Raw genomic sequence first — 26,814 nt, forward strand, 5'->3', positions numbered from 1 at the left:
TAGTATGAGCCGTTGCAATATATATCAGATGTATCGTAGAGAGATAGAGATCACTAAAGGCATTTAGCTGGAAACATTTCTATTTTTTTACTTCACCATAAAGCAATACATAATAAATTATTGGCACTCACAAATTGACGAGCGATTACCAACACGCATTCTGCGGTAGACAAACCACACATATTATTTTATTTTTAAGGCAATGGTGAGAACTAAGTAAATATAATAAACGAGAAATTAATTAAACCATTACTATATAACTTTCTGCTGCCACCTAAAAGCAGAAATTCGTTAAAGGGAACATTTATTTCTAACTTTTTCGAATAGTTAGAATTTTTAGTGCTTGAACTGGCGAGCCAGGGTACGCTTGAAAGGGCTGACAGAATGCAATCATCTAATATCTTCTCGCTAGTTGTCTTACAAATTTAAATGCATCTTTAAGTCTATTGCTCGACAGCCATGAGTGAAAGGTAACCGATTGTGCAATTTCCTTACAAGTCACCGGTGGCAGTAAACCAAGTACAATACTACACAGGCCGACCAAGAGACAAACTAAACTTTTGCGAAGATTTTTGAATGTGAGCTCAGGGCCCAAATTAAGGAATCGGCGATACCGAAAGGCTTAAGGAATATTAGAAATTTTTTGTAGTGCTATTGCTTAATGTATCTGATTCTTATCAGTTTTCACATATCGACGAATCCCCCAAATGCTGTAAATTAAACAAAAGGAAAGCAAAGGTTTTTTGATAAATGCAAAATGGTTTGAAAGGCGAAGAGTTGTACTACGAGATATTCAGCATATTGACAAATGCACGCACGGAGTTGTATTCTCGTGAAAATGTGTACGCTCAGAAATGCTCGCGGCAGCAAAAGTAAAAGTAAGCTGCAATGGAAGTGTTATATATCTAAGACTCTAAAAACGGGGCACAGTTTCTCACGGCACTGCTAAAGGGGCACTAGACTATCAGCCACGTGGCCTCCCGATTTAGATCCCCACATTACAAAAACTATTCCGGGTATCACAAAGGGCTTAAAGGGACCCCGAGTGCGATAAGCACGCAAAAATATTTACAATAGCGAGGAAATGTTTTATGAGATCACTTTAATGTATATAAGCCCTTATTCGAAATACCGAAACCAATTCTTTATTGCACTTGCTCGAACTGGGTACAAATAACTCACATCCCCCAATATTTGCGCTGGGACTGTTAGAGAAGTGCAATTTAGGAAGTTCTCATGCAACCACCAGCTGAAGCCTTCTCTTTCGAAAACAACACCTCTCGCTTCAGTAAATAAACGAGTATAGCCGTAACATTTGTTCGCATGAGAGCTGTTTTTTTCATTACTTCGCCGTTTTATTTTTTTTAGAAGAACAAGTAATTGGTTCCCTACCAAGCCAATGCGCTGGTGCAATCCACATTGCCAGCCAAAGATTTCTGGTAAAGTACAGCATCCCAGTGTAAAACCATCCATCCGGTCAACCGACGGATTTTGTGCCAAGTGAGTTACTCCTGTTTATTCAGGAGAAGTGGGCAGTAAAAAGAACAAAGCTTGAGTCAGTTGAAGCAATGAAAGAAAACACGTCACGTAACCTGATGGTTCTAACAGAAGAAGCCCTTTAGGTGGAGAGGTGTATTTTAAGGATGATAATAAGTAAACATATATGAAAACTTAAGGAAATGCTTACAGGTTTAGTCTCATTATTTAATAGCCAAACCCACGTACACGTATTTATTACCGATATTTAGTTATTTTATGAAATTGTCTCACTGTGCGACATAGCGTGCTAACCAGCATTTTTTTGTTTTTGTGGAGCGTAACAGCCCAGACAGTCTGACGCTGTTGGAGCCCACGTCTGCAATTCAACTGCAGCGATAAAAATAAAAGCAATAAAAACACAAAACAGACTTGCCAACACCAACAACGATGAAAGTAGCCAAAACAAGGAAACCGAACGATTAACGAATACTACTGAGCCAAAGTAAAATCACAATTTTCTGGCAATGCAATTGGCAGTAGAGAAACAACAACAGTAACTACAACAGCGGCAGCAGCAATAAACTCTGCATGCAACAACATTAACGTCTGTCAGCAGCAACACATGTACCACGTACTGCCGCTGACTGGGAAAGTTCATAGACAAGTGCTTTATTCTCTCATGATTACACCCACACATATGCATGTATGTATGTGCACACATATATATGTGTGAGTCTATGCACATTTCATTGCCTCTTCGCTTGCCTGACTATTTGTCAGTCCACCAAACCACCTCCATATAGTTTCTGACTGTCTCGCCGATTTTGACAGGCCGCCATTTGAAAGAGTGTAGGAGTAGTTTCATGTTGCGCCAGGGGATACCGTTAACCGACACAAACTTGTCTATCTTATTTGTGTATTAACGTGTTTGTATGTGTGTCAGCGCAGCTTTTCAGTGACTGCTGTCTCTTAGGGAAGAATTGAGTAAAAGGTGATGACAGCATGCCGATGTAAACGTGATGGCAGCTGCTATGGACGAGTATGGTGAATACTGTGATCGAGCAGTCATGGGAGTAGGCGTGGTAGTGGCAATGACGTTGATGGTCAAGTAGCTTTTGCATATCATATGTGGAGCTCATATGTATAAATATGTGGGTATGAATGTATAGGTGTACGGTACATATTGCAGACATTGCCTATGCATGCAATTATCTCGAGACTTGACATGGATTTGAATAATTAAACATGACTGCGCGCGCGTTGACCAGTCACCGGACATCAACTAACCTTATAACAAGCTGTTCACTCAATCCACTGAATAACTGCCATGAAATACACCCAATAAACTCTTAGCCGTGAGTCAGTTGGGTTGAAGGTAATTTTATTTTATTAGAGAAAATAGTGGTGTGACTCTCCATTCTCTGAGCAGCGTTTTTGTTGGCTACTTTCTGTTTTTTTTTTTTTTTTTTTGTTTTTATTGTGGTTATAAAACTTTTTGACGCTCTGCTGTAATAAAGTAATTTTGCGGACTGGCCTTAGGCACATACATTTGTACCTAAGAACATAAAAGTGAGTGCATGAGATGGGATGTATGTATAAATACATAAATGAGTGTATAAGCGCAATAAGCACTTTATGGAGGAGCTGATAAAGTTACTGGCAAACAAAATTCCTGGCAGGCCAAAAGGTGGATATGATATTCACCGGTGTTAAAGTGTTAATTGGCATCAGATAATTAAATTAAGATGAAAAGACATAGACAGACAGTTAACGCCGAATTTGATCACGCTTTTGCTACACATATGTGCATATATATCGTTAACATTATATAACGCGCTTAATGGATATTTTCTGAAAAAATAGGTCACCCGCGTACACCCCTTTTGGGTGTCTAGCCGAGCTCCTCCTCCTATTTTTGGCGTGCGTCTTGATGTTGTTCCACAAATGGATGGACCTACAGTTTCAAGCCGACTCCGAACGGCAGATATTTTTATGAGGAGCTTTTTTATGGTAGAAATACACTCGGTGGTTTGCCATTGCCTGCCGATCACGCTTTTGCTACACATATGTGCATATATATCGTTAACATTATATAACGCGCTTAATGGATATTTTCTGAAAAAATAGGTCACCCGCGTACACCCCTTTTGGGTGTCTAGCCGAGCTCCTCCTCCTATTTTTGGCGTGCGTCTTGATGTTGTTCCACAAATGGATGGACCTACAGTTTCAAGCCGACTCCGAACGGCAGATATTTTTATGAGGAGCTTTTTTATGGTAGAAATACACTCGGTGGTTTGCCATTGCCTGCCGAGGGCAAGTTTTCCTATTACTACGCTTTATTTGACCGATAAAAATAATGAAATAAGGATTATCAAGTTTAAATCAATTATTTGCCGTTTAGTTTGATAATAACTATTGAGCATTTTGCAAGAAATTACATAGTTTTGCGATTCCAGAAGTCCTCGTCCATATTGGCCGAAAACTCCGTTGCTGTTAATACGGGCTTTCGGAACATCACGACCGGCCCACTACGACTAGGTCTCAAGCTTTTCACTCTCTTTTTCTCGTATGTGGCTAATCTTTCATCGTCAGTTACCATCCCCTTCAGAAATGCATCGACTTCGGTTAATTTGTTCGGTTCAAATGTGTTTTGCATCAGTTTGTACGGCACTCATATACACATAGTTCGAGGTTCTTCTTGAAACCATCCATGCATGATATGAGTCCGAATGGTTTTCTAGCTGGCTTTCAGTTTATGAACAATGGAATCAATGCTCACATTTCGCGTCCCCTCCAGCACGTGCCCTATTTTAGACGATACATTCGATGCCGTCTAACGTGTTTTTAAACACTCTTAACACGCCTGGACTGCTATCACACAATTTTTTTTTTTTAAATAACGTCCCAACTATTCTGTTGCGAAATTTAAATCCATCAAAACTATATAAGTATATAAGTTTGTGTATGTACTTTTCTGCAACACCACATCAGATATTTTGAATTTTGGACCGAACGTGCGACTTTGCATGTCCCTGGTTGCGATCGAGACCTCTGTTGGTTGCAAGGCCAGGCTCCCTAGTAGCGTTGCCAGAATTGAAGATTTATCTTCAAAGTAAAAAGGTTTTCATAAACAATCATAAAAAACTTAACATGAATATACAGGGACCGCACGGGCATCAGCTAGATGTTAGTTGGCTAAATGACAGTCTAGAATATTGTTTACAAGCGCGCGGAAGTATTTTGCCGAAAGTAAATGCGAAAAAAGAAAATCAGTAATGGACTTCAAAGGTAATAGTGTGATTGCATTATATCTGGCTGGAAAATCATAACCAGCGATTGTTCGTGAGCTCGAGCACCTTAAAATAAATAAAGTTATTGTTTGTCGCATCATTGCTCGTTACAATGATACTGGTATCATCGCGAAACGTCATGGAGGCGGTCATCAAAAGACTGCAACGTCACGTGAAATGGTTCAAAAAGAGAAGAAACGACTTAAGCGAAATCCCCGACGAAGTGCCAATCAAATGGCAAAAAAACTTGAAATATCTACTGTAGCATTCACTGCATACTGAAAAATGATCTCAAAGTCAAGCCTTACAAGATCTAAAAGGCGTATGATCTCACACCATAGCAGCAACAAGGCAGACTTAAGAGAGCTAACGAGTTGCTTCGCTTGGCCGAAAGCGGTCAATTTCCAAACATTGGGTTTTCTGACGAGAAAATGGTTCAAATTGAGCAATTCTTAAACTCCCAAAATGATAGGGTTTATTTGACCCACCGTTCATACGAGAATTTGAGTCATCGACTGGCCCCCAGGAGGCAGCACCCGCCACAGGTAATGGTTTGGGCCGCTGTAACGCCGCTGTAACTGCAGATGGGCGCTCTCCAGTCATTTTCATCGAGCCTGGCGTCAGGGTAAATGCGAAATATTATGGGGAAAGTATTCAGGACGTTACTTTGAAGTCGTGAGCAAACAAAGATTTCGGGGGCAGACCACGAACGTTTCAACAGAACCGTCTCACAAAGCTCGAGTGGGCCAAAATACCTGCAAGTCACATTCGAGCAGCTTGCGATTCGTTTCTCGACCGTCTCAAGGTCATAGTCAAGACAAAAGGTGGTCATATCGAGCAAAGGTAAATTGATTCTTAATTTTGTATTATTTTCACATATTTTTTACTTTGAATTGAATAAAAGTAATTTTCCAAACTAAATTTATGACCTTTTGAATTGGTTACACTTCGAGTGCCGGACCCTGTAATAAAAACAAAATAAAACTCCATACAAAAAATCTTCATTGTGAAGATATCTGACAGCACTTGAAGATTTCTGTTTTTTTTTTTTGATAGTTAGTAATAGTTGGCTACGAATTTTTCTTTTCTTCACTTTTTGCACTTGCAAAAGTGAGATGTTTATGAAAGTAGGATGAATATGTTTTCGACTTAATATTGTCGGTCAAAATTGGCGCCAAACTTGTGGTTGGGAAGATAAAAATTATGGAGCGATATTTGCGATTTGTTTGCGTAATTTTGGTTTCTAAGTTTAAATGTACAAACTAAATTCTCTATAACTAACTTCATCATTCATATATGAATTCATACTTCCTCCAACACCCATCGCAGACGATGAGCTTCAGCTCCCTCGAGAGACCCGCGTTTCTTTAGTATAATAACGCTCATGATATTGTAGCAGGTTAAACTCGTACCTATCCAGAATTGACCCCGACATACTCAATATATGTCCGGCATGTGAAGGTACCTCGCGCGATACTAAGTGCCTATTCAGATAACCCCGTAAACCCACTCACATGACACCCCTCTTCTTTTGGACGCAATCCGTTAAAACAGCAGGTTTCCTAGGCCCACCGTTAGATGAGACAGACAATCTGGATCGGTGACTACATCACACTGCCAGGGTTTGATGACCTGCTAGAACAACAACCACAACATAAGTCCAAAGCATAGAGTGACATGATATAGATTTAAATGAGAACAAAGATTAAATTAAAAGGCAAAAAGTAAGGTGAATTTGGTTGTAAAATGAAAAATCTTTATTCATACTTATAAATCAATGTCATCCCGTTCAAAATAATTCCCTCTCGATGAAATACACTTATGCCAACGATTTTTCCAATCCCCGAAACATGCCAAATAGTCCATTTCCGGTATAGCCATCAGCACCTTCTTCGATTCAGCTTTTATCTCCTCAATCGACTCGAAACGCGTTCCTCGGAGGGGTCTCTTGAGTTTAGGGAATAGCCAGAAGTCACACGGAGCCAAATCAGACGAATACGGTGGTTGCGGAACGATATGCGTGAAGTTTTTGGCGAAATGGTCACGAAGAACGAGTGCAGTGTGAGACGGTGCATTATCGTGATGCAAAAACCAAGAGTTGTTGGCCCATAATTCTGGTATTTTTAGACGATTTGCTTCACGTAAACGACGCATAACGCTCAAGTAATACGAGTATTCCTTATTAACAGTTTGGCCAGGTGGAAGGAATGCATAGTGCACCACACCCCGAAAATCGAAAAAAACGTCATCATGACCTTTATTTTTGAACGACTTTGACGTGCTCTTTTCGGTCTGGCCTCGCCTTTAGCACGATATTCGCTTAATTGGTTGGTTGTTTCAGGGTCGTAAGCATAAATCCAAGTCTCATCTCCCGTAATGATGCATTTGAGCTTGTCCTGATAGTTTGAAAGTATTGTTTCACACACATCACCCCGACGACTTTTTTCCAAGAAATTGAGAGTTTTCGGTACCAAACGAGATTTGACTTTCCGTAGGCCCAAATGGTCTTTCAAAATGGTTTTCACAGATCCTTCCGATATTCCGATCATATCAGTAAGGTCTTTAACAGTCAACCGACGATTTTTGAGCACTAACTCCTTCACTTTATTGACGTGTTGGTCATCTGTTGACGTCGATGGTCGTCCGGAGCGCTCCAAGTCATGAACACGTTCTCGACCCTCTTTGAAGTCTTTGTACCACTTATAAACATTTTTCTGCGACATGGTCGAATCACCAAATGCCTTCGGCAACATGCTAAACATTTCCGCAGCCGAAATTTCATTCCGCAAACAAAATTTGATGGCACTTGACATTGTAAAAATCGAAAAATGCACTCTTGGTTGTTTGGTAAACACAAGCGTAAATATATTACTGATAACTGACAGATGTTATTAACAGTGCTGCCAACTCATGAAAAAATAACTAGAGCGAAATTTTAATCCCGCGAAGTTTGACAAATAAATTCACCTTACTTTTTGCCCACTATGTACGTTTATATAGGCTATCGAATATATATATTTTTGCAGTTACCTGCAATTTTTTGTCTATCTTTTGTTCGAATAATACTATCGTTATAAAAATACAAGTGAAAATACTTGTGTAATCAGGTGAATTCTTGAACTTATTATTGTTTTTCATAAATAAAATGTGTTTCGGTTCTGTATAGCAAATATAATTTGAAAAATTTAATTTTTTATATTAAAATCTTCAAATCTAAAGATAGCTCTTGTAAAAAAACAGATTTCCCCCCAGTTTAAGTGACTTTTTTTTTTTTGAAGACTTTATCTTCACTTGGAAGATCTGATAACAATGTTCTGTAAATATATATGGACGCATTGAACCAGTTGTACCACAGTAAGTAACGACGAATAAAAGAAAAACATACTTGAAAGGCTCAAGCTTCGACGATTATATGTATGTAAGAAAATAATGCAAAAGTTGAAACTTCGCACATTGATTTTCCATCAATTTTTTCATTGTAATATTCGATAGGTTTTCAGTGGAGCCTAAAAGCAAGTAATTAGAATTAAACTTCAATGCTGTAGTAAACTTTAACTCTCAAAGCAGGAAACTCTATCGATATGTTTGACTGTTTAACCTGAAATCCAAAACATATGTATGTTAATCGTACCAATGCAGCACGCTAGAAATGACAAGTATTGAATGTTTTCGTAATTCAATCAAAATATATATTATAATTAATTAAAAGCAAGGTGCATTCATTACCTACTCACCGTATTTCTGCCAAAAAGTGCGCTTTCGTGGTCGATTGTAATCGGTAATCACAATATAATCGAAATGTGTGGATGTTGTCCTTTCCGTTGCCGTTCTTATTGTTGTACTGTTATTCTTTGCTTGCAATTGCTTTTCGTGGCGTGTTAGAATTTGCGCACGTGAGGAGAAACCATTTGAAAATATTAGAGGGAATTGATTATTAAAAAAACGTTCAGAATTATTTTTTGAGCTTTTCGAAAAACTGGCACTTCCATTGATATTTAACGCTTTTTTACTAAATTCAACTTGGCCATCGATTTTAATGCTTGTAGCATGTGAAAAATCGTCGCCTTTTGCAATAGCTCTTTTCACTTGAAAACTTTGGCTTCTGCCACTGCTCTTATTATTTACACTATTTACAACACTTTTATTTACACGACGCCTACTAACGGTGCGACCATTCGTTGCTAACACAATTTTATTTACACTGTAGAAACTTTTTTTGCTTTTTCTTATTCTATTTTTATTGGCATTTCCCGTATGCACTAACAGTACGCTTCCGTTTCCGTCTACGTTTCCAATTTGTTCGTCGCGCTTCGTAGTCGCACGGTTTTGTTCGTTGTTGTAGTTGTAATAGTCGTTGCCGTAACCGCTGCTGCCTTTGTATATATAATGGTCGCTGTTGTTGTTGTCGTTGCTTCGCTCGGTCACTATTTTGTACCATGTCAAATATTTGCTCTTCCTTTCGCCGCTTTTGTTGCTTATTTTGTTATTATTGTTATTTCTTTTGTTGTTATTTGTATTACCACAACTGCTGCTGCTGTTAGCACATAAATTTATAAACAATGCCGTATTGTCGGATACGTGTGTTGAAGCTTTAGTTGTTGTTATCGGTGTTCTTGCAATACCGGCTTGTGTCATCGGCCATGTAAAAAACGGCCATAAAGATGCTGCATCCGTTGCAGATATTTCGCCTGAAGCACTACTTATGACGTTGTTGTTGTTGCTTTTGTAGTTATTACTATTGCTCCTTGTACTATTGCCAATTCGGTTCGCAATAATTTGCCTTTGGATTGAGGACACCGCGAGGGCTGGCACCAACCCCACCAGAATTGTTGTTGTTGCCAAAAAGAGCAAGACACTCAGCGCTACCAATGATGGGTGGGCCCCCGCGGCGCCTTTGGCTGCATGCGTGGGGGCCACAGTGTATCGATTACCGCCGGAAGAGGCGCACTCGTACCTCACTTACGCTTCTTCGATTATTATAAACACACCTACTGCAGGCCACACTCAAACACGCAGCATTCTCTAGGTGCATTTGATTCTTTTATATATTAGTTATTATGATTACCTTCTTCCTTTTAAGGTATTTAAATACTTGCAGTCTTATTACAAATAACTAGTAGATATTGATTGCGCGCGACCTCACCTTTCTGGTAGTCCATGATTACAGCCAACCCTTTTGCTTTTCAACAATTTAGATTTACCGATTCTACCATAATTTTTTACTCCTTTTTTCTCTTCAGACATTTCTTTTGTTAAGCCACGGTGTTGGAACACATTTTCAAAGGTACAGCGAGGATATCTGGAATTATGTAAAAAGAAAAGAAAAATCCGTATATTACTTAATATTTTTTATGTAATTTCAATAGGAAACAACATATGATTACATAACATATAACTTATGATTGAATAAGAAATACGAAACTTAAGATCTGACTCAAGCCAAATCATAATTTATTCGTTAATCTTAGGCTACATATTGGAGACCTTAACTGTCAGTCATTATTACACATCCGCGGAGCAAAATTAATCACTTTACCGTGACTAAAATTAAGCAAATATGGCGCGTGCTATACACAAGCTCGTGCAAAAGGTTAGTGAGCCTAGTCTGATAGAAAACAACATTCACGGCCCCCATGTTGCACACCAAAGAAAATGTGGCTGCGAGGGCCGGGAGTGTGGAACTTTATGCGGAAAGATCAATTGACCAACGCTATAATCGCAAATAATATAGCATCATAAGCGCCATCAGCCAGACAAACGCTTTGCCCAAAATTCTGAAAACGTCAGAACTGTAATTTAACTTTGTTTAAGCTAAACTGAGAGATTAACGTCCAAAAACATATTGGGAGAGCTACGAACTAAATGTAAGCTAGCCAAGCTTTTGATGTGAACTTTCAGGAACCTTTTCCCTCCAAAAGAGAACAGAGCAAAGATCAAGTTGCTTTAACAGATCCTCATCTGCCGAGATGAGCCGCATTGTTGGATTTGATTTAATCAAAGGGATTTGGTATCGCTCAGCCACCACGGAGCTTGTCATTCTTATATATAAAACCAAATTAGTGAAGAAATACAAATTTGAATTGCGCTGAATGTGTCCGATCTAGATTTACGGTTAAGTTAGCATCAAATTAAATATCATAAAAGATTAGATGGATTGACTAAGACATGATGGCGAATTGAATTCGTAGCGGTGGAAAGAGAATGGATATTAGTGTAAAAGTTGGATTCAGTAAAAAAGTCATTAGAAATATTTTAAAAACCATAACAGTACCTGGTATGTAAGAAGAGCACGGACCCAACAGCAGTTGAAGGTAAGATCGATTAATTGAGCGAATCAACTTTCATAATCATTTCCAAAATGCTGGTATCATTAGTGGGACAGGAGAAAAAATAGTTAGGGCCAAAATTACCACGAGCATCACGCATCAATCACCTCACGTTCGAAGATTGTGGTAATGGAGTGTTATTGGACAGAAGAAGAGCCAATGTAAGGCTAAAGTGTGTTCCAATTTTGGTTACATGGGTAGTTAGCAAAAAGGCCAGTGGTAGTTTTCTAACTTCGGACTTATCTATAAACGCAAGTAAGTATCAACTACAAGAAAGAAATTAATATCATCCATATAAGAGAACTTCTCAGTGAAAATATCAGAGAGAGGGATTTCAACATTTGCCTAATCAGGTTCATTTCGCTCTAAAACCCAACGAGAATCTTTGGTATGCCATCGAAGATTTTTTTTTGGGTGAGGTGGGTTTAAAATGCCTTCGCACTTATAACTACCGTCGTCTGCGTCAAGTGGTGTGACCACTAAAACTATCCCTCTTCGCCTTCTGGGATATACCCTTTCCCGGGACTACTTTCGGTATTACTTCGGGCATCCATTAGAATTAGCCATCCATAAAGGGCCAATTCTATTCCCCCATACCATATTTGTAGCCCGCTTTCGTCTTCTTGTGTCTATCTCTGTGCGGCCTCCCTTTGTTGCACTGTGTCGAGGTCCATCTTTTTTCCATAGTACCTTCTCAATGTATTTCTTTACCGCGATCCAGCTATCATCGCGCTTGAACATTTTGCTGATTGTGTTACTCGGGGCGATGTTGCCAATCTGCCAATCAGAGCATCTCTTACCTTGAACGCTTCACAGTACAGGTACATATGTATGTGCACTTGGGATCGCTTACCATGCCCATACCGGTATAGGTATCTACGAAAGTATCAGTGGCCCGAGAGGAACTGAGTTAGAAAGTAATTCACTTCCTCGAGGTTTCTTTGGACCATTTGCCTATTGATGGAACAAGATTCGCCGTCCATCTGCCACTCGGTTCAGTGTCCTTTGCTGCCGCATCTGGCGCCAGAAAATAAGCCTGCAGTCAAATTGAATACCTAGAATACCTAAGTATTTCACTACTTTTTTGGGTCACTAATTATGTTTGCCGAGTTCCAGTCCGTGGTCCTCAAGCCATATTTGCGTCCTTATCGTAATTTGGTTAAAACCATAGAAGATCATTATTCCGAATGAGAGATGCCCACGAGATAACAAAGATCATGATTTTGAAAGTTTCTGGATTTCAATGCTTCTACTTAACTCCATTAGTTATTTCATTTACTTTGAATATATTGCACATTATGCTTAGGTTCGAAATATGATTACGGAAAGAGTTGGCAAGGAAATTTAGACACCAGATAAAAATCCATTGCTGGGAAGAGAAAATTGTGAACCTAACTCTTAAAATAAATTTGTATACAACACTAAACAAATTTTTGCTTGCATTCCGTGGCTTTGTTTAAATTTTTATTAATTTATTTCCTTCCCCCTGTCTCGTGTTCTAGAAGAATAAATTCGTCATTTCATTAAATCTCCCCGCATTACCGATTATAATGCTGCCAAAGACGGCAACAGAAAACATAACCATAACCATAAATCTTAATCTCCTAAGACATTGTGCAACGCGAAGCCAAGAAATGCACAAAAATATGCTCACAAAAGATATGCGTCCAAACGATCTGCTACGCAGCGAATCCCCTAACGTGCGTGCATATACAAATGCAAATACATATACGTACATATGTATGTACATATTTGTGGAACAGAGAAAGAAAATATAACTGAAAATGAAAAACATAAGAAGAGTCCCAAATGTAAATATTGCTACCGAAAGTACCGCGTCAAAATAAAAAATATATCAAGAATTAGCAATGCAGAAAAGTAACAAAAAATGTATTAAATTAATAAAAATACAACACATGTAGCATTAAAGTAAATAAGCGAGCGATTCCAATCGAAAAAAGAAAATGGTTGCAGAAACGGGCAGGACAAAATTACTACAGTGACAACAGTAAAAGTGAAAGATAGCAAGTGCACTGTGGTGCGGTTCCCGAGATATAGTACATTAAAGTTTTCTCAATTGTGATGTTTCAGCAGCTGTCAAAGTTCACAATGGCATCCAAAATATATGTACATATATATATAGAATGTAGAAATTATTAAGCTTTTTCATGGCAGAAATACATTCGGAGGTTGGTCATTGCCTGCCGAAGGGCGAACGCTATTAGGAGAAACTTGTTCTATCGTTTGGTGCATCATACTTTGATTTATGATACCTCTTATTTCTACAAGGCATCATCTCAGACCTTTACTGCTTTGATATGTGCAAGGAAACATCCTTACCATCAATGGTATTCGGCATAGAACGATGTAGCCAAAGTTTGGAGCAGTAATTTCAACAAGAAGGTGCTAAATGCTATGCGTAGCAACGCTCGAAGTTGGGAAGAAAATATTTCATGACAATATTCATCAATTAGCCACCGCTATTTTGCGTCTTAACATCCCAATGACTTCTCTTTCGGTGAACCAGAGTCTACTCACATCAGAGATGAAGTTGCAGGTATTAAGGGACTCAGGCCATTTCGCCCGCTTATTAACCAGTTGCGAATCTCCAAATTGAGATCCCTTTTTAGGGGATCCCCGGGATCGGCCTGGCGTCGGTGATCACGCTCGTTTGCTAGAACGGCTGGGAAATTAGAATGTAATATATGTCCCGGATACTTGGATTCGGAATGAAGCGAGCCGCAGCAGCGCTGGGCGTCCTGCGGAATGTCCATTCGAAGGGATGGGAAGAGCGACAAAGGTGTCCTCGGTAAACTCGCGAAGTCGGCTCCATAAGCTTTGTTAAAGTTAATGAGGGAACGGGGATTCACGGAAACAAAATCGACAGGTTTTTCCATCGAGACAATAAAGGGCAAATAGTCTGATGCAAGAGATATCATAGGTCGCCAGGTTATGATATTGATCAAACAAGCACTAGCAATTGTTAGGTCAGGCAAGCTGCTGCAGTTACCCTCTATCCTGATGGAGGCGTTGTCATTTACTATGCTGAATGTCAAATTGTCTATATCATTTGCCAAAAGTTGTCCCCCATGATAGTTCGGCAGGTTTGAATGCCAAAAATCTTGGTACGCAAAACATAAACATTTAGATGTTTAATTTTGTGACCTCGGCATCGCCTGACCGAATATCTAGGGTGCTGTCCTTGCGGTCGGTGGGCGATGGGAAAGTCGCGAACAATAGCTCGAAATTGGTTTTACGCCATGAAATGTCGTTTTAGTGTCAATTCATACCTCAGAGAAATTTACATATATGAAGTTCATTCATGAATACATTGAACTCGGACACATGGGGGAACTGTAAGTACAAATCTATATATCACATGCCTCACCACGCAATGGTAAAATCAAGTAGCACGACGGCAAAGTTACGAGTAGTATTCGATGGATCTTGCTAGAGCAGCGGCGGATAACGATAAATTGCTAGTGCCTCCAAATATGCGGAATGACATTTTACCATTTGGAAACTATATATGAATTTGTGTTTTCTGGAGCCATGGAACAGGTGTATTGCCTAATGATTGTACATCCTAAAGACAAGCCTTTGTAACATATTGTTTTGAGAGATACATCAGAGGAACGGGTAAAGATTAAGATGTCTGCACTGTAATTTATGGCACTGCAGGAGCTCCATTCTTGGCAGCATGCAACACACACTGAAATAACTCACAACAATTCAGTGAAACGTTATTTAAACTCTTTCTTCTAATAGCCATTTTACTTACGAAGAAATTTGAATCTTGAATTTCGAAAAGAAATTTAATCTTGTCGAAACTTTCATCTGTTATGCCCTTAATTTGAAGGCAATGTTGATCTTCTAACACCAGTTCAAATACTACGTACCCCATCTACACTACCGCCATCTACAAGACCTGCTATGTCAGCAAGCGCAGAAAAGAAGTGAGAACCAAGAAGCTTAAGTCTTAATCCCTTAATTCCACCTCATCCTCCATACAGCTGACGCAAAAACGACTCGAAGTAATTCCTAGTCTCACGGCATGTATGCCCCGTGAATAGTGCCCCGTGAGGATGCCCACAAAATTTGAGACCTGCGATTTTGTCATCCTCAGAAAATCCCTCAAACGCCTCCGATCCAAACGTGGTCAGAAGGATTTCGTGACCTTACACATTCGTGTACTTGCCTAGCGCTCGTTGAGTTGGTGCAAAGCCCATCCTTCCAGGAGTAGAGTGCTGGTTGTCAAGGGGATCCCGATTCTATCCTTTCACGGGCACACGGGGACCTGTACCCTTGTCTGGCCAGCTCGTCGGCTTCGCAGTTTCCAGCAATGTCACTATGACCGGGTGCCCAGATTATCCTTATGTTGAAGAATTCTGATGCAATCGAAAGTGAGACTAGGCATTCCCTGATCAGTTTCGAATGTACCATAATAGAGCTTAGGGCCCTAATTGCCGCTTAGCCATCTGAGTAAATATTTACCTCCTTAACAGTTACAACGCAAGATTGCGTCGACCTCTGCTTGGAACACACTGCAGTGATCCGGTAACCTGAGTTTTAGTGTGATGGGGAGCTCTTTGTAGAATACTCCTCTTCCAAACCTACTATCCAACTTCGAGCTATTCGTGGACAGGTTAACCAGGTCCTGTCCCCAGGTGTTGCCCCCGGTCCACTCCTGCTCTGATGAAATATGGCTGGAAAAAATTCTGCTTGGACTAAGCGAGGGTACACACTGATCCGTCGACGGGGGGATGAGCTCAAACTTTCTAAGGGCGCTTGAGTGCCCATTGTGAGATTTCCTACACTAAATTAAGACAAAACAACCAACCGCACGCCCCTACTTTGTTTTTGTTTTTTGGCGACATTCATGTTTTAGCTGCAACTTTGTATTTTTTAAAACATGTAGGTAAAGCATAAACAACCTATACTATAAAGTGTTTAAATGGCAAGGAAAAATTCGCCAGCACATTATCTCAGGGAGCGTGAACGAACCGCAATATAACAACAAACATTTTTTCCGTTAAAGAAAGACGACTTTTTATACCCACGCACATTTACCTAAAATTTAGTTTGGACGGATGTAAATAAGGTGATAATAAATAATAAGGTAATACGTGTGATAAGTTTGAGCCAGCTTTACTTTACATTATTGAGATACAAGGATTTACACAAAAATTGGTGTAGCGCCGCTCATTTGCCAACATTTTTCTGCATCTTATTTATTTTTATTTGATCCTTCAAATGTACCAAATATGAGTGATTTTGCTTTATTTATAACAGAGATTTCATTTTTTTCTCTTTTGAAAATGACCGTTATAATCGAGGTGCGCGTAGTTATCCAGTCCATTTTCCAAACTACATACATACATATATACCTTATACAAAGAGTAAGTCATGTGAGTACCAAGTTTCCTTGCAATGTATGTATGTATGTATAAATTTTTGCTGGAGTTATCGTGCGCACGGACAGACGGACACACGGTCATGGCTGAATGCACTCCTCCCGTTATACTGAGCATTTCGGGACATATGTATGTATGTATATCCATATACTAAGTGTATAAGTATGTATGTAAGTATGTGTGTATATCTATATTGATTCCTTTATACTTATTTGAACAAAAATATAATACCCTTGTGTACAAATGAGCGCGGGTATAACAAAAACAATTGTTGAACAATTGTCTGGCATTAAAGCCGCCAGAAGCATTTTTCAAAACTTTTTTCCTACCAACACACTACACTAGTACGAATTTATTGTTGTTTTCATCGTAGCATGCCATACCACACCATGCTAGCGATCATCACTGATTCGTTATGCATTATTAAAAATCTTGTCTGCATAGAGCAGCATTGTAACTTCAGCCAACATTGTCGTTTGTGTGTACTTAGTTCAGTTGCCAAACTGAGAGAACAACGAATCCCTTTGCTGGTGCATAGCACCATAACTGAGTCGCAGCGGAATTTGTTTATCAACATTGTGATCATTTTGTATATATGTACGTACATGTATGAATACATCCACTTACAAGCGTCCTGCCGTTTCGCAGGCATTCTTATGCAGAGTATACACGCTACAGCCGTTGTAGCAACGAGTTGGATGACTGTTTAGTATAAAGAACTTTTTTTTCACAAATGAAGGAGCATACGGCAGATATTTTTTATCAGGAACTTTTTCATGTCAGAAATATGTACACTTCTATGCCATTGCGCGCCGAAGGGCGTCCGCTATTAGGGACGGCCATCGTAGCCGAATGGGTTGTTTTATTTTATTTATTTAAAAAGAAAAATGTAAAAACAAAGTTAGTTGTACGTTACAATCACAATACAAGATTTCTAGCTGAGATCTATACTGTAACTAAGGCAGCTAAATTGGAGTTGGAATTTACTCCCCTCGACACTTGACCAAACATCTTCATCGATAGTCAAACTGCTATTAAAGCAATAATAGCTGTAATAACTATATTAGCTCGGAATGCGTGCAGCACTGTAGATTCAAAATGGACGAGTTCTGTGAGACTACATACACAGGTGGCAATTTACTGGATACCAGGACACAAGGGATTGGAAGAAAAAGAGAGAGGAGCTAGGCAGGCATCCGCTTGCCTAGGATGAGTGCGTCGGAACTAGATGAGGAACTAACTCTGGAAGCACAGTATCTGTGGGAAGCCTCATGGGAAGTCACTTGCAACATGAAAACAACCAACCTTATTTTATTACTCCCAAGAAAGGAATGTAAAATATTGGTTGAAGTACTGGCGGGACATTGTTTCACTCCATAGCGCGCAGCTAAAATGGGATTGGTCCAGAACGATGCGTGTAACTTATGCGAAGAAGAAAGGGGCACGTTAGAACACTTCCATTTTCCACCGCTCTGCTATAAGCAGAACTCGTTACAACTGCCTGGGATCGGTGTACTTTAAATCTTTAAATCTTGCTGACAAAAGTTTAAACTGTTTATTAAACTCGCCAAAATATATTACGTATCACGAACTATGTCCAACACGATTCCTACAACACTGGTAGCACTACGAAACTCTTGTGGTCTATGTGAAATCTATTCGGATCAACCAGATTAGCCAGATTACCTAACCTTACCTTATACGATCTACGTGTACACGTAACCACTCATTGCACAACCGTTAACTTGGCCCATCAAATTTAAGCTTTTTAATTTCCATACAACGATTGGACCAACATGGAACTCGGTTGTACAACCATACTATACATATACATAAGTACAATCTATAACCGATTATCCAACATGTTCATGTTGATACAACGGTTGGAGCGTGCATACTCTGCATTAGCATACATGCATACACACACATATACATATACTTGCATGTACCCATACTTTGAGGAGTATTTTTCTCAAATTTAAATTAATGATTAGCAATTATTGTTGCTATTTTAACTGCATATCTGTGCAGCGAAAAGGCAAATCTTTCTTCCGTAGCGCATTTTCGGAGATTATAACGTTGTCGGGAATACAGTGCATTGTAATTTATGTACACACATACATGCATACATACTATGTCGAGCGTAGTACATATTCGTTGCATTGATATATGTATGTATGTACATTTGCTATACAGGGTAGTCCATCCAAAGTTTTATTTTTAAAAATTAAAAAACAATAACGGTCATCAATGTGACGATTACTGGCTCCATGTCACGAATGAAACACTCGATATTCACCTTAAGGGCGCCAAGTCGCAGTTCGGAGATGAAAAAATTTGGTCATAAAAAATTGTTTATCATGCCTCTGTAGCGCTCACCTTTGACCGAAATGACGTTTTCAACAACATTTTCAAAGAATTTTCTGATAATGCATTGGCCTCCCGACGTTTACGAGCGGGTTTTCTATTCCCCAGATGCGGCACCTTTGCTTGTTATCATAGCCGCCGAAATAAAAATGACCAGAAAAGATGATTTTGATTTTCAATAAGAAACTATTTGGGCTACACAACATTAACTTTGAAAATAAGTTTGTAATATTTCCCAACGTTGTTCAAGAATAAAGTAATTTGTTTTGTTTTGTGATACCGTACAAAGGAGAACAGAAAGGAAAAGAGCAGAACAAAGAGAAATAATGAGGAGGACTTTTGATTAAAAGAAGAAGTCGACAAAACGGTGGCTTATTAAAATTGCGTTAACCAATAATGGAATTCATCAGGTGTGTGATATCTTAATTTACCATACCCTTTCCAAAAAGTGAAAGCCAAGATATCTGAATCTTATCCTGAGTGCTGAGATGATTCCACTTCAGACTTCAAGCAATACCGATTCTTACCGCATGGATACCTAACGGATAATGTTCGGTAAGAATAACCACAAAATTCGATAGCTCTAGAAGTTCTCTAGGGCACCTTCGATCTACCCCTGCTCAAAAGGATCGTTCGGCTTTGCATGTTTGCCTACTAACCCAGCTCTTGCTTAGTTGACGTGAAGTCTATCTTTCCAAGAACATCATCCTTTTTTCCATAGGCCCTCATTTTGCAGGTAAAACATCTCGAGGGATCCCTGTCTATCTAGCTCACCGGCCCAGTTATGCCCCGCTACGACTCAATGACCAGGAATCCAAAAGAGCTTGATATCGAAATAGAAGTCAGGTATTTCCCGACTAATTTCGAAAGCACCAACAATGAGCTCAGCAGCCTAATATCCGAAGTGCTATTGGAGTAAAGGTTAACATCCCGCAAGCAATCCACTACTTCTCTATTTATTTCTTAAGGTGAAATCTGTATTGAACGAAACAAGATTGAAAATCGTTGAACCTGTGAAAAGAAAAATGGCTAACAGTCTTTTCTCCAGTTTACTATTTTTACGTAAATGTTGGCCTACTTATTCCACCTTTTGCCTTTGCATCCAAATTTTTAACAGAACCATGTCAGTTAACAGAACCATGGCGGCCGCCCTAGCCGAATGGGTTGGTGCGTGATTACCATTCGGAATTCACAGAGAGAACTTTGGTTCGAATCTCGGTGAAACACCAAAATTAAGAAAAACATTTTTCTAATAGCTGTCGCCCCTCGGCAGGCAATGGCAAACCTCCGAGTGTATTTCTGCCATGAAAAAGATCCTCATAAAAATATCTGCCGTTTGGAGTCGGCTTGAAACTGTAGGTCCCTCCATTTATGGAAAAACATCAAGACGCACGCCACAAATAGGAGGAGGAGCTCGGCCAAACACCCAAAAAGGGTGTACGCGACAATTATATATATATATATATATATATATATATATATATATATATATATATATAATATATGTATGGCGAAAAATACGTGAAAGTTTCATTTATAAATGGATTATAACATAGTACGTTGGCATACTCGTCGTGATACTTAGTACGTGTCGCGAATAGAGACAATGGAAAATGACGCCAATAATGCCTGCTGAAACTCATCAGTGCACCATTTTTCCTGGTGCCTACCAAAGGTATCTCAGCGCAGGTTAACTAGCAAAATCTATCCCTATTCCATGGAGACTGTGGATAATTTATCTAATGTGACACTATTGTCCGGTGCTAACCATTAGTATGCGCCAACGGCAAGTGTAAGAAGATCTCACCTCTAATTATAGGATATATTTGGTCTTATTCGAAATGGTAATCTGTATGCAAGTCTTCGCCTACAAATGCGATTGGTGAGGAATCCTGAAAGTTGGTTCATTTGAAGCAACGGAAGGATTGCAGGAAACTTGCCGGAAATATATTGGTATTTTTTGCAAAGGACAGCAATACTATTTCAAAAGCCATCTGTAGGAGGCAGAAGTCATTGCACTCACCCAAGAGCCGCTCACGAAAGTGTTATCGACATGTTGACCTATGAAAACTGCTAATAAGTTGGTTGAAATAAAAGGGGAACAGGGGGAAAGGGGAGAGCTAGCCTCAGTAAACCTGGACCAACTTTGCAGAAACTTCTTAACTAGTACAGATTATCAACCAGAGTCGTTAAAAGGTCTGTCATATTCTGTTCCTTTCACTTAAAAACCCTGTGCCGAAAAATCTATAATTCTTCGATTCCGCTTGTCACCTAATAAAGCTTTCATATTCCCACCTAGTATCCACTTCTTCGTGGAAAATATATATATATAATCAGGCAGTCTTTCAAGAAACGATCCGTAAGCGGGTATCGCGCCAATTAAGAATAAGAAGAAGCAAGTGCTTCAAGGTCATCTTGGCTTCTGGTTAGATCAAAATTAATATTATTCTGACTTTATCTAGGCGTGCGCTGTTAAATTTGAATTTCCTGTTGTCCAAATTAGACCGCCTCGCCCCGATCATTTTAAAAATATGAGCTTTCTGTAATCTTTCAATATGCTCAAAATATACAATACTAGGACATTTTTGCTGATAAATTCCTGTTTAATCTAATTTGTCTAATCACTTTCTTATCAAACTTCGCAAAAATGTTCAAGGTCATTTTGATATTCTGAAACACTTAATATGCCTTTAATGAATACTGCAATACTTACTTACAACTTTCACTTTTGTAGAGCATGTGGGAAATACTTTTGCTTTTGTTACGAAATTTTCAAATACTTCATTAAATTTTTTTTAAGAAAAACTTAACACACAAATAGCCTGCTACCGAAGACACATTCCACGGAGTTTATTTTTAACGCACACTATGTTGAATTCTTTTCGAATTTTTAGAATTTGCACACAGAAATAGACACTAAAATACTTTAACGTGAACAGATTTTCATAGTCACTAAAATAAAAGAGATTTCTGCGAAATCAAAACATAAACAAAAAAATTGGGATATATGTAGTGAGTTGTAAAAGTAGAAAAAGAAAATGCTGAATATTTGATAATTAAGCAGGCATTGGCCTGACGCGCTACAAACATTCCGGAGCTAAAACGCACTAAAAATACGCGAACGACTGATAGCGGCTAGAGGGAAGTATGTATGCACATAGAAGGGTGGATTTCAGAGCGGAATAGAGGGGGATTGATAACGAGGTAAGGAAACTTCACCTTGATGATTTTCAGTTTGTGTAATAAAAAGATTGGAAAGGTAAGAAGGAAATGAAACAAAACTACTTTAAGAGCGAGGGAAAACTAATTCACAACATGGGACACTAAATCACTGAGTTCTTCATATCAGGGCAAATGATCTGCAAAACGCGATTTCGGACAAGTATTGCGAATTTGAATTAAAGCGTAAAATTCCACGCGGTCACTTAGCGATAGCGAACGCGATCAGCCTGCAATGACAGATTTTCGAAAGGTATCAACAAATGTATTTGGCGCGTAAATCTGTGTGTGCCTAAGTAGTTCAATTTTTTACAGGCATATTTTATTTGTTTTCTTTACTTTCTTTGTAACAAGGACAGCTTCGTTACGAGTATATTCGGATTTACAGTACTAATTTTTTTAATACAAATTTTGAAATTCGACGGTTTTTATTTTTCAATTTTTTGCATCATTCATTCCACAAAACTAATTTCCGCTTTTCATATCTTCTATACGTTCAAAAATTGTGCTTAGACTTTCGCGTTACTTGCCTAAACGACCGCCGTATTCAACTGAAAACGCCAACTAGCACCCAAACTGTAGACCTGCCGTTGGCACAGTCTGCCAGCCAACCAGCCAAATTTGTGCTCATCTTTACCCATCACATTTCTACTGTCTCTAACGCATACATGTACGTAGGTATGTGCGTGTATATGCATATACTATATATAAGTATAATGTATGTCTCCTAACGGGCCCCTCACAATCCTATGCAGTTCCCTTTGCAGTCCAAAGATAACCCGGCCACGTCGCCGCAAAATCACGCGTACTTTATAAATAATTTGTAGTGTTAAAATTTATTTCGACTACTTTTATTTTTAAGTATAGTACCTACACGTACTTGATGGCAGCCGGCGGACGTCTGCGGTATTTGTTTGACGCGACAAGCCGGTGACAGTGCGCCTCGAAAGCGAAAAAAGTATTTTCATTTCGAAAATGTGAATTTCGAAAGCGTCATTTTCGCGATATAATGTTGTTGCTGTTGTTTTATTATTATTTTTTTTTTTTTTTGTTTTGCTCTTTAAGTTTTCTACTTCTGCATAGCAATTTTTGTTTGTTTTATTGTGATTTCGTTGCGTCTAGCTGTTATTGTCTACGCCTGCTCTACGCCTGCTCTCGAGCGACTAAAAATAACTTACAACATAAATTGTATTCAAACGAAATAAAAAAAATAAATGTTGCATCTTATTTTTAGTATATGTAAGGAATAAAAGTTAAAGCATTACGAAAATAGCAACAATATGTACATAAATGTTGGCCGGCAAAAACCACAACACCACCAACTAAGACGATTAACAACGATGAGTAACCAAATTGTAAATGAGAGGCGTAATGTATTGTAGAATTTTGTGAAATGTACTTCTCCACATGTTGAGTATGCATAACAACTTACGTACACATTTGTTGCAATAAATGGGAAATGTATGTACCTATGTAGGTACTTATGTAGAAATACCCAGAACTTGTCAATAATATTAGAACGATTCAATTGTAATTAGGATTATAAGGGGTTAGGAGTAGTCAGAGGTCCGAAAAAATGATTGTCTTTCAATAATTTTTTTCTTGTAAAGCCATGTCCTTCTTCACCTGATCTTTCCTACACAGAGGAGACCTTCCTTTTCCTCTGCTACCACCATCTGGTACCGCATCGAATACTTTCAGAGCCGGAGTGTTTGTATCCATTCCGTCAACATGACCCATCGCCAGTGATATTCGCCAACGCACAAAGGTCCAAAAATCTTGCGCAGAATCTTTCTCTCAAACACTCCAAGTGTCGCTTTATCGGATGTTGTCATCGTCGAGGGCACACGACAGCGAGTCACCCTGTCTGAAACCTCGTTTGGTATCAAACGGCTCGGATAGGTCCTTCCCAATTCTGACGGCGCAGCTCGTATTGAGCAACGTCATCTTGCATAGCCGATTAGTTTTGCGGGGATACTAAATATAAATAGCGGTGCAAAAAAACGAATGGCCGTCTATCGACTAAGCGCTGTGCTGTGCGAACTATCTGCAGCTTCCGAACAATTTTCAATGAGGCACTCTTCGCCATTTCAGGATTACTTCCGATAGGCATTTTGGCAGAAGAAATGAAGTCAGTATATTTATACATATGTATGGCTATCCCATCAGCAACGTGTAAAGCAATTGCAACAGAGGAAATGCGTCGTTCGATCGCCCATTGGCAGGACCGGGGGAACAGGTCACCCAAGAGTAGATGGACCCAAGGGCTAATATCTATATTTACGACGTGTCTAGAAAGGAACAATGTGGGCGCAAACTACCACCCAACCCAATTCCTTCCAGGGCATGGGGTATTTTGAAAAAACCTCCATAGATTTGCCGATGACGATTTACCAAATTGCCAAACCTTCACGGAGAGGGAAGAAGATATTGATAACATCTAGTTACAATGACCACACCATGCTCCCGAAACCTTCAAATTTTTAAGCGGAGAAAATATTGTAGATTTTATACTGAAATTAGCTTATAACCTGAAGAGAATCTGCGTATATATAATATACATTCGTAACGATCTAAAACGCGCAGAATTTCATAGGCGTCAACAATAACATAGAGCCTTCGAGGTGAGTTAATACCTTTTTGACAGTTCGGCGGCTGTGAGGCTACAGGTCCGTGCATGCTGCCATGCCCGTATAGCAGTACTCATAAGAGCATCCCATCCGCGGGAAAAAAAGTGTTTACATCTAAACCTGAAGTACATACTTCGATGAACTCAGATTCTGGATAGCATTTCAACGGGATTTGTCGGAATGTCACCACTAACACTCGCCACCAAACTGACTTTGCTTGCTACGCAAAGCATACACTATTGGATTCGGTCGAAAGTTGTGAACTACTGGAGCTGTGTCAAAGATAATTTTTTTAGGCCACTGCGTAGTAAAACGATACCACGTATTATTTTGGCATAAGTTCGTGTGCTCGGAGTAATGGACTAGATGTTCTATGTTTGAAGATGAGTATTGATAGTCATTGACACTCCTGATCTGCTAGAATTGAACAGATCCTCTCCAGAGGTGGTTGATATCAAACAAGCTTGCATATCTTCAATTCTTTATCATGGAAGTCCTGTCATAATCTTCCTTCAGGTATCACATTTTATAAGGTCATGTAATTGGCGGCCGCCGTGGCCGAATGGGTTGGTGCGTGACTACCATTCGCAATTCAGAGAGAGAACGTCGGTTCGAATCTCAGTGAAAGATCAAAAATTAAAAAAAAGTTGTTTCTAATAGCTAGCCCCTCAGCAGGCAATGGCAAACCTCCGAGTGTATTTCTGCCATGAAAAAGCTCCTCATACAAATATCTGCCGTTCGGAGTCGGCTTGAAACTGTAGGTCCCTCCATTTGTGGAACAACATCAAGACGCACACCACAAATAGGAGGAGGAGGTAGGCCAAACACCCAAAAAGGGTGGACGCGCCAATTAAATATATATATATAGTTTTGTATAAACTATATAAGAAAGGCAGGCAATTGAATATGTCAATTCTATCTCGAAGTGCGGAAGCCACACTTTATCCATCAACCATTTATTACGTGGGTCCTATTGAATGGGGCAAACTTAAAAGTGTTCGGATATAAGCTTCCATGGAAGATTAGTGGGCCTTTTAATATAATATCTACGAGGAGTACCGAAGCAAATGAAATGATAAGCTTCTGATACGAAGTGACTAAAAAACAACCCTAATGTGAACGAAGATTTACAATGATTTGTTTCGAAAGACAAGATTTACACTAAACAGCTGCTGGTAGCTAGCTTCCCACACCTGTTAGATATACACCTATACTAATATTATAAAGAGGAAAACTTTGTTTGTTTGTAATGAATAGGCTCAAAAACTACTGGACCGATTTTAAAAATTCTTTCACCATTCGAAAGCTACATCATCCACGAGTAACATGGATTATATTTTATTTTGGAAATAGGGCTCGAGATATAGGTCAAAACGTGGACCTGGGTAACCTTCGGACGTGTATATACAATATGGGTATCAAATGAAAGCTGTTGGTGAATGCTTTATTACAGAGTATTTTTCATGCCACTCCGTGACTGGGGTCTCGAGATATAGGTCAAAACGTGGACCCGGGTAACCTTTGGTTGTGTATGTACAATATGGGTATCAAATGAAAGCTGTTGATAAGTGCTTTAATACGGGGTAATTTTCATACCTATTGATGACTAGGGTCTCGAAATATATGCCAAAACGTGGACCCGCCGTGTCTTTGCACCGAATTAAACCAAACTTACGCACATTGTTAAGTAAGTATTGAAAATGGGTTTCGTAAAGTTTGGTTGTAATTCGGAGCACTGGCAACGGGTACAGCGTTCTTTTGAACCAGCCATAATGTCGCTTACTTTTTTAACGCTTGGGGCGGAACTGAACTGTCAAATTGACAGTGTGAGTTACAATGTGTCAATACTTCTTTCTGACTTGGATGCCATAAGGAAAAACGTAAGTGCAACATGTAAAAATTGTTTGTGAATTTTTTTGGAGTAGATTTTGGAACAGTGAATAATTTCTTACGAAATTTGAGAATTTAATGTGAAATCCGAATGAAATTATGTGTTCGTGGAAAAAATTTTTTTTTTCGTTTTTTTTTTGAAAAATATAAATGGATAGTGGTTAAAAAAGCTCCAATGCTTAATAAAACATATAAATTG

General features: G+C 39.1%; 1 protein-coding gene across 1 annotated transcript; it reads right to left on the reverse strand.

Annotated features, from left to right (window-relative positions):
* Window positions 1–8,495: 8,495 nt before the first annotated feature.
* On the reverse strand, window positions 8,496–22,633 carry LOC128861843 (uncharacterized protein DDB_G0292186-like). The gene is made up of 3 exons (XM_054100219.1): window positions 22,435–22,633; window positions 21,590–21,846; window positions 8,496–10,068 (listed from the first exon to the last, which is right to left on the reverse strand). The coding sequence occupies exon 3, from the start codon at window positions 9,402–9,404 to the stop codon at window positions 8,496–8,498; it is 909 nt and encodes a 302-aa protein (XP_053956194.1). The 5' UTR covers window positions 9,405–10,068; window positions 21,590–21,846; window positions 22,435–22,633.
* Between the last annotated feature and the right edge of the window lie 4,181 nt (window positions 22,634–26,814).

Source organism: Anastrepha ludens, chromosome 4 (assembly GCF_028408465.1).
Source record: "Anastrepha ludens isolate Willacy chromosome 4, idAnaLude1.1, whole genome shotgun sequence".
In the NCBI taxonomy this organism is placed as follows: Eukaryota; Metazoa; Arthropoda; class Insecta; order Diptera; family Tephritidae; genus Anastrepha; species Anastrepha ludens.

Coding starts and splice junctions, on each gene's coding strand:
- LOC128861843 (XM_054100219.1), bottom strand. CDS start 9,404: ATGACACAAGCCGGTATTGCAAGAACACCGATAACAACAACTAAAGCT.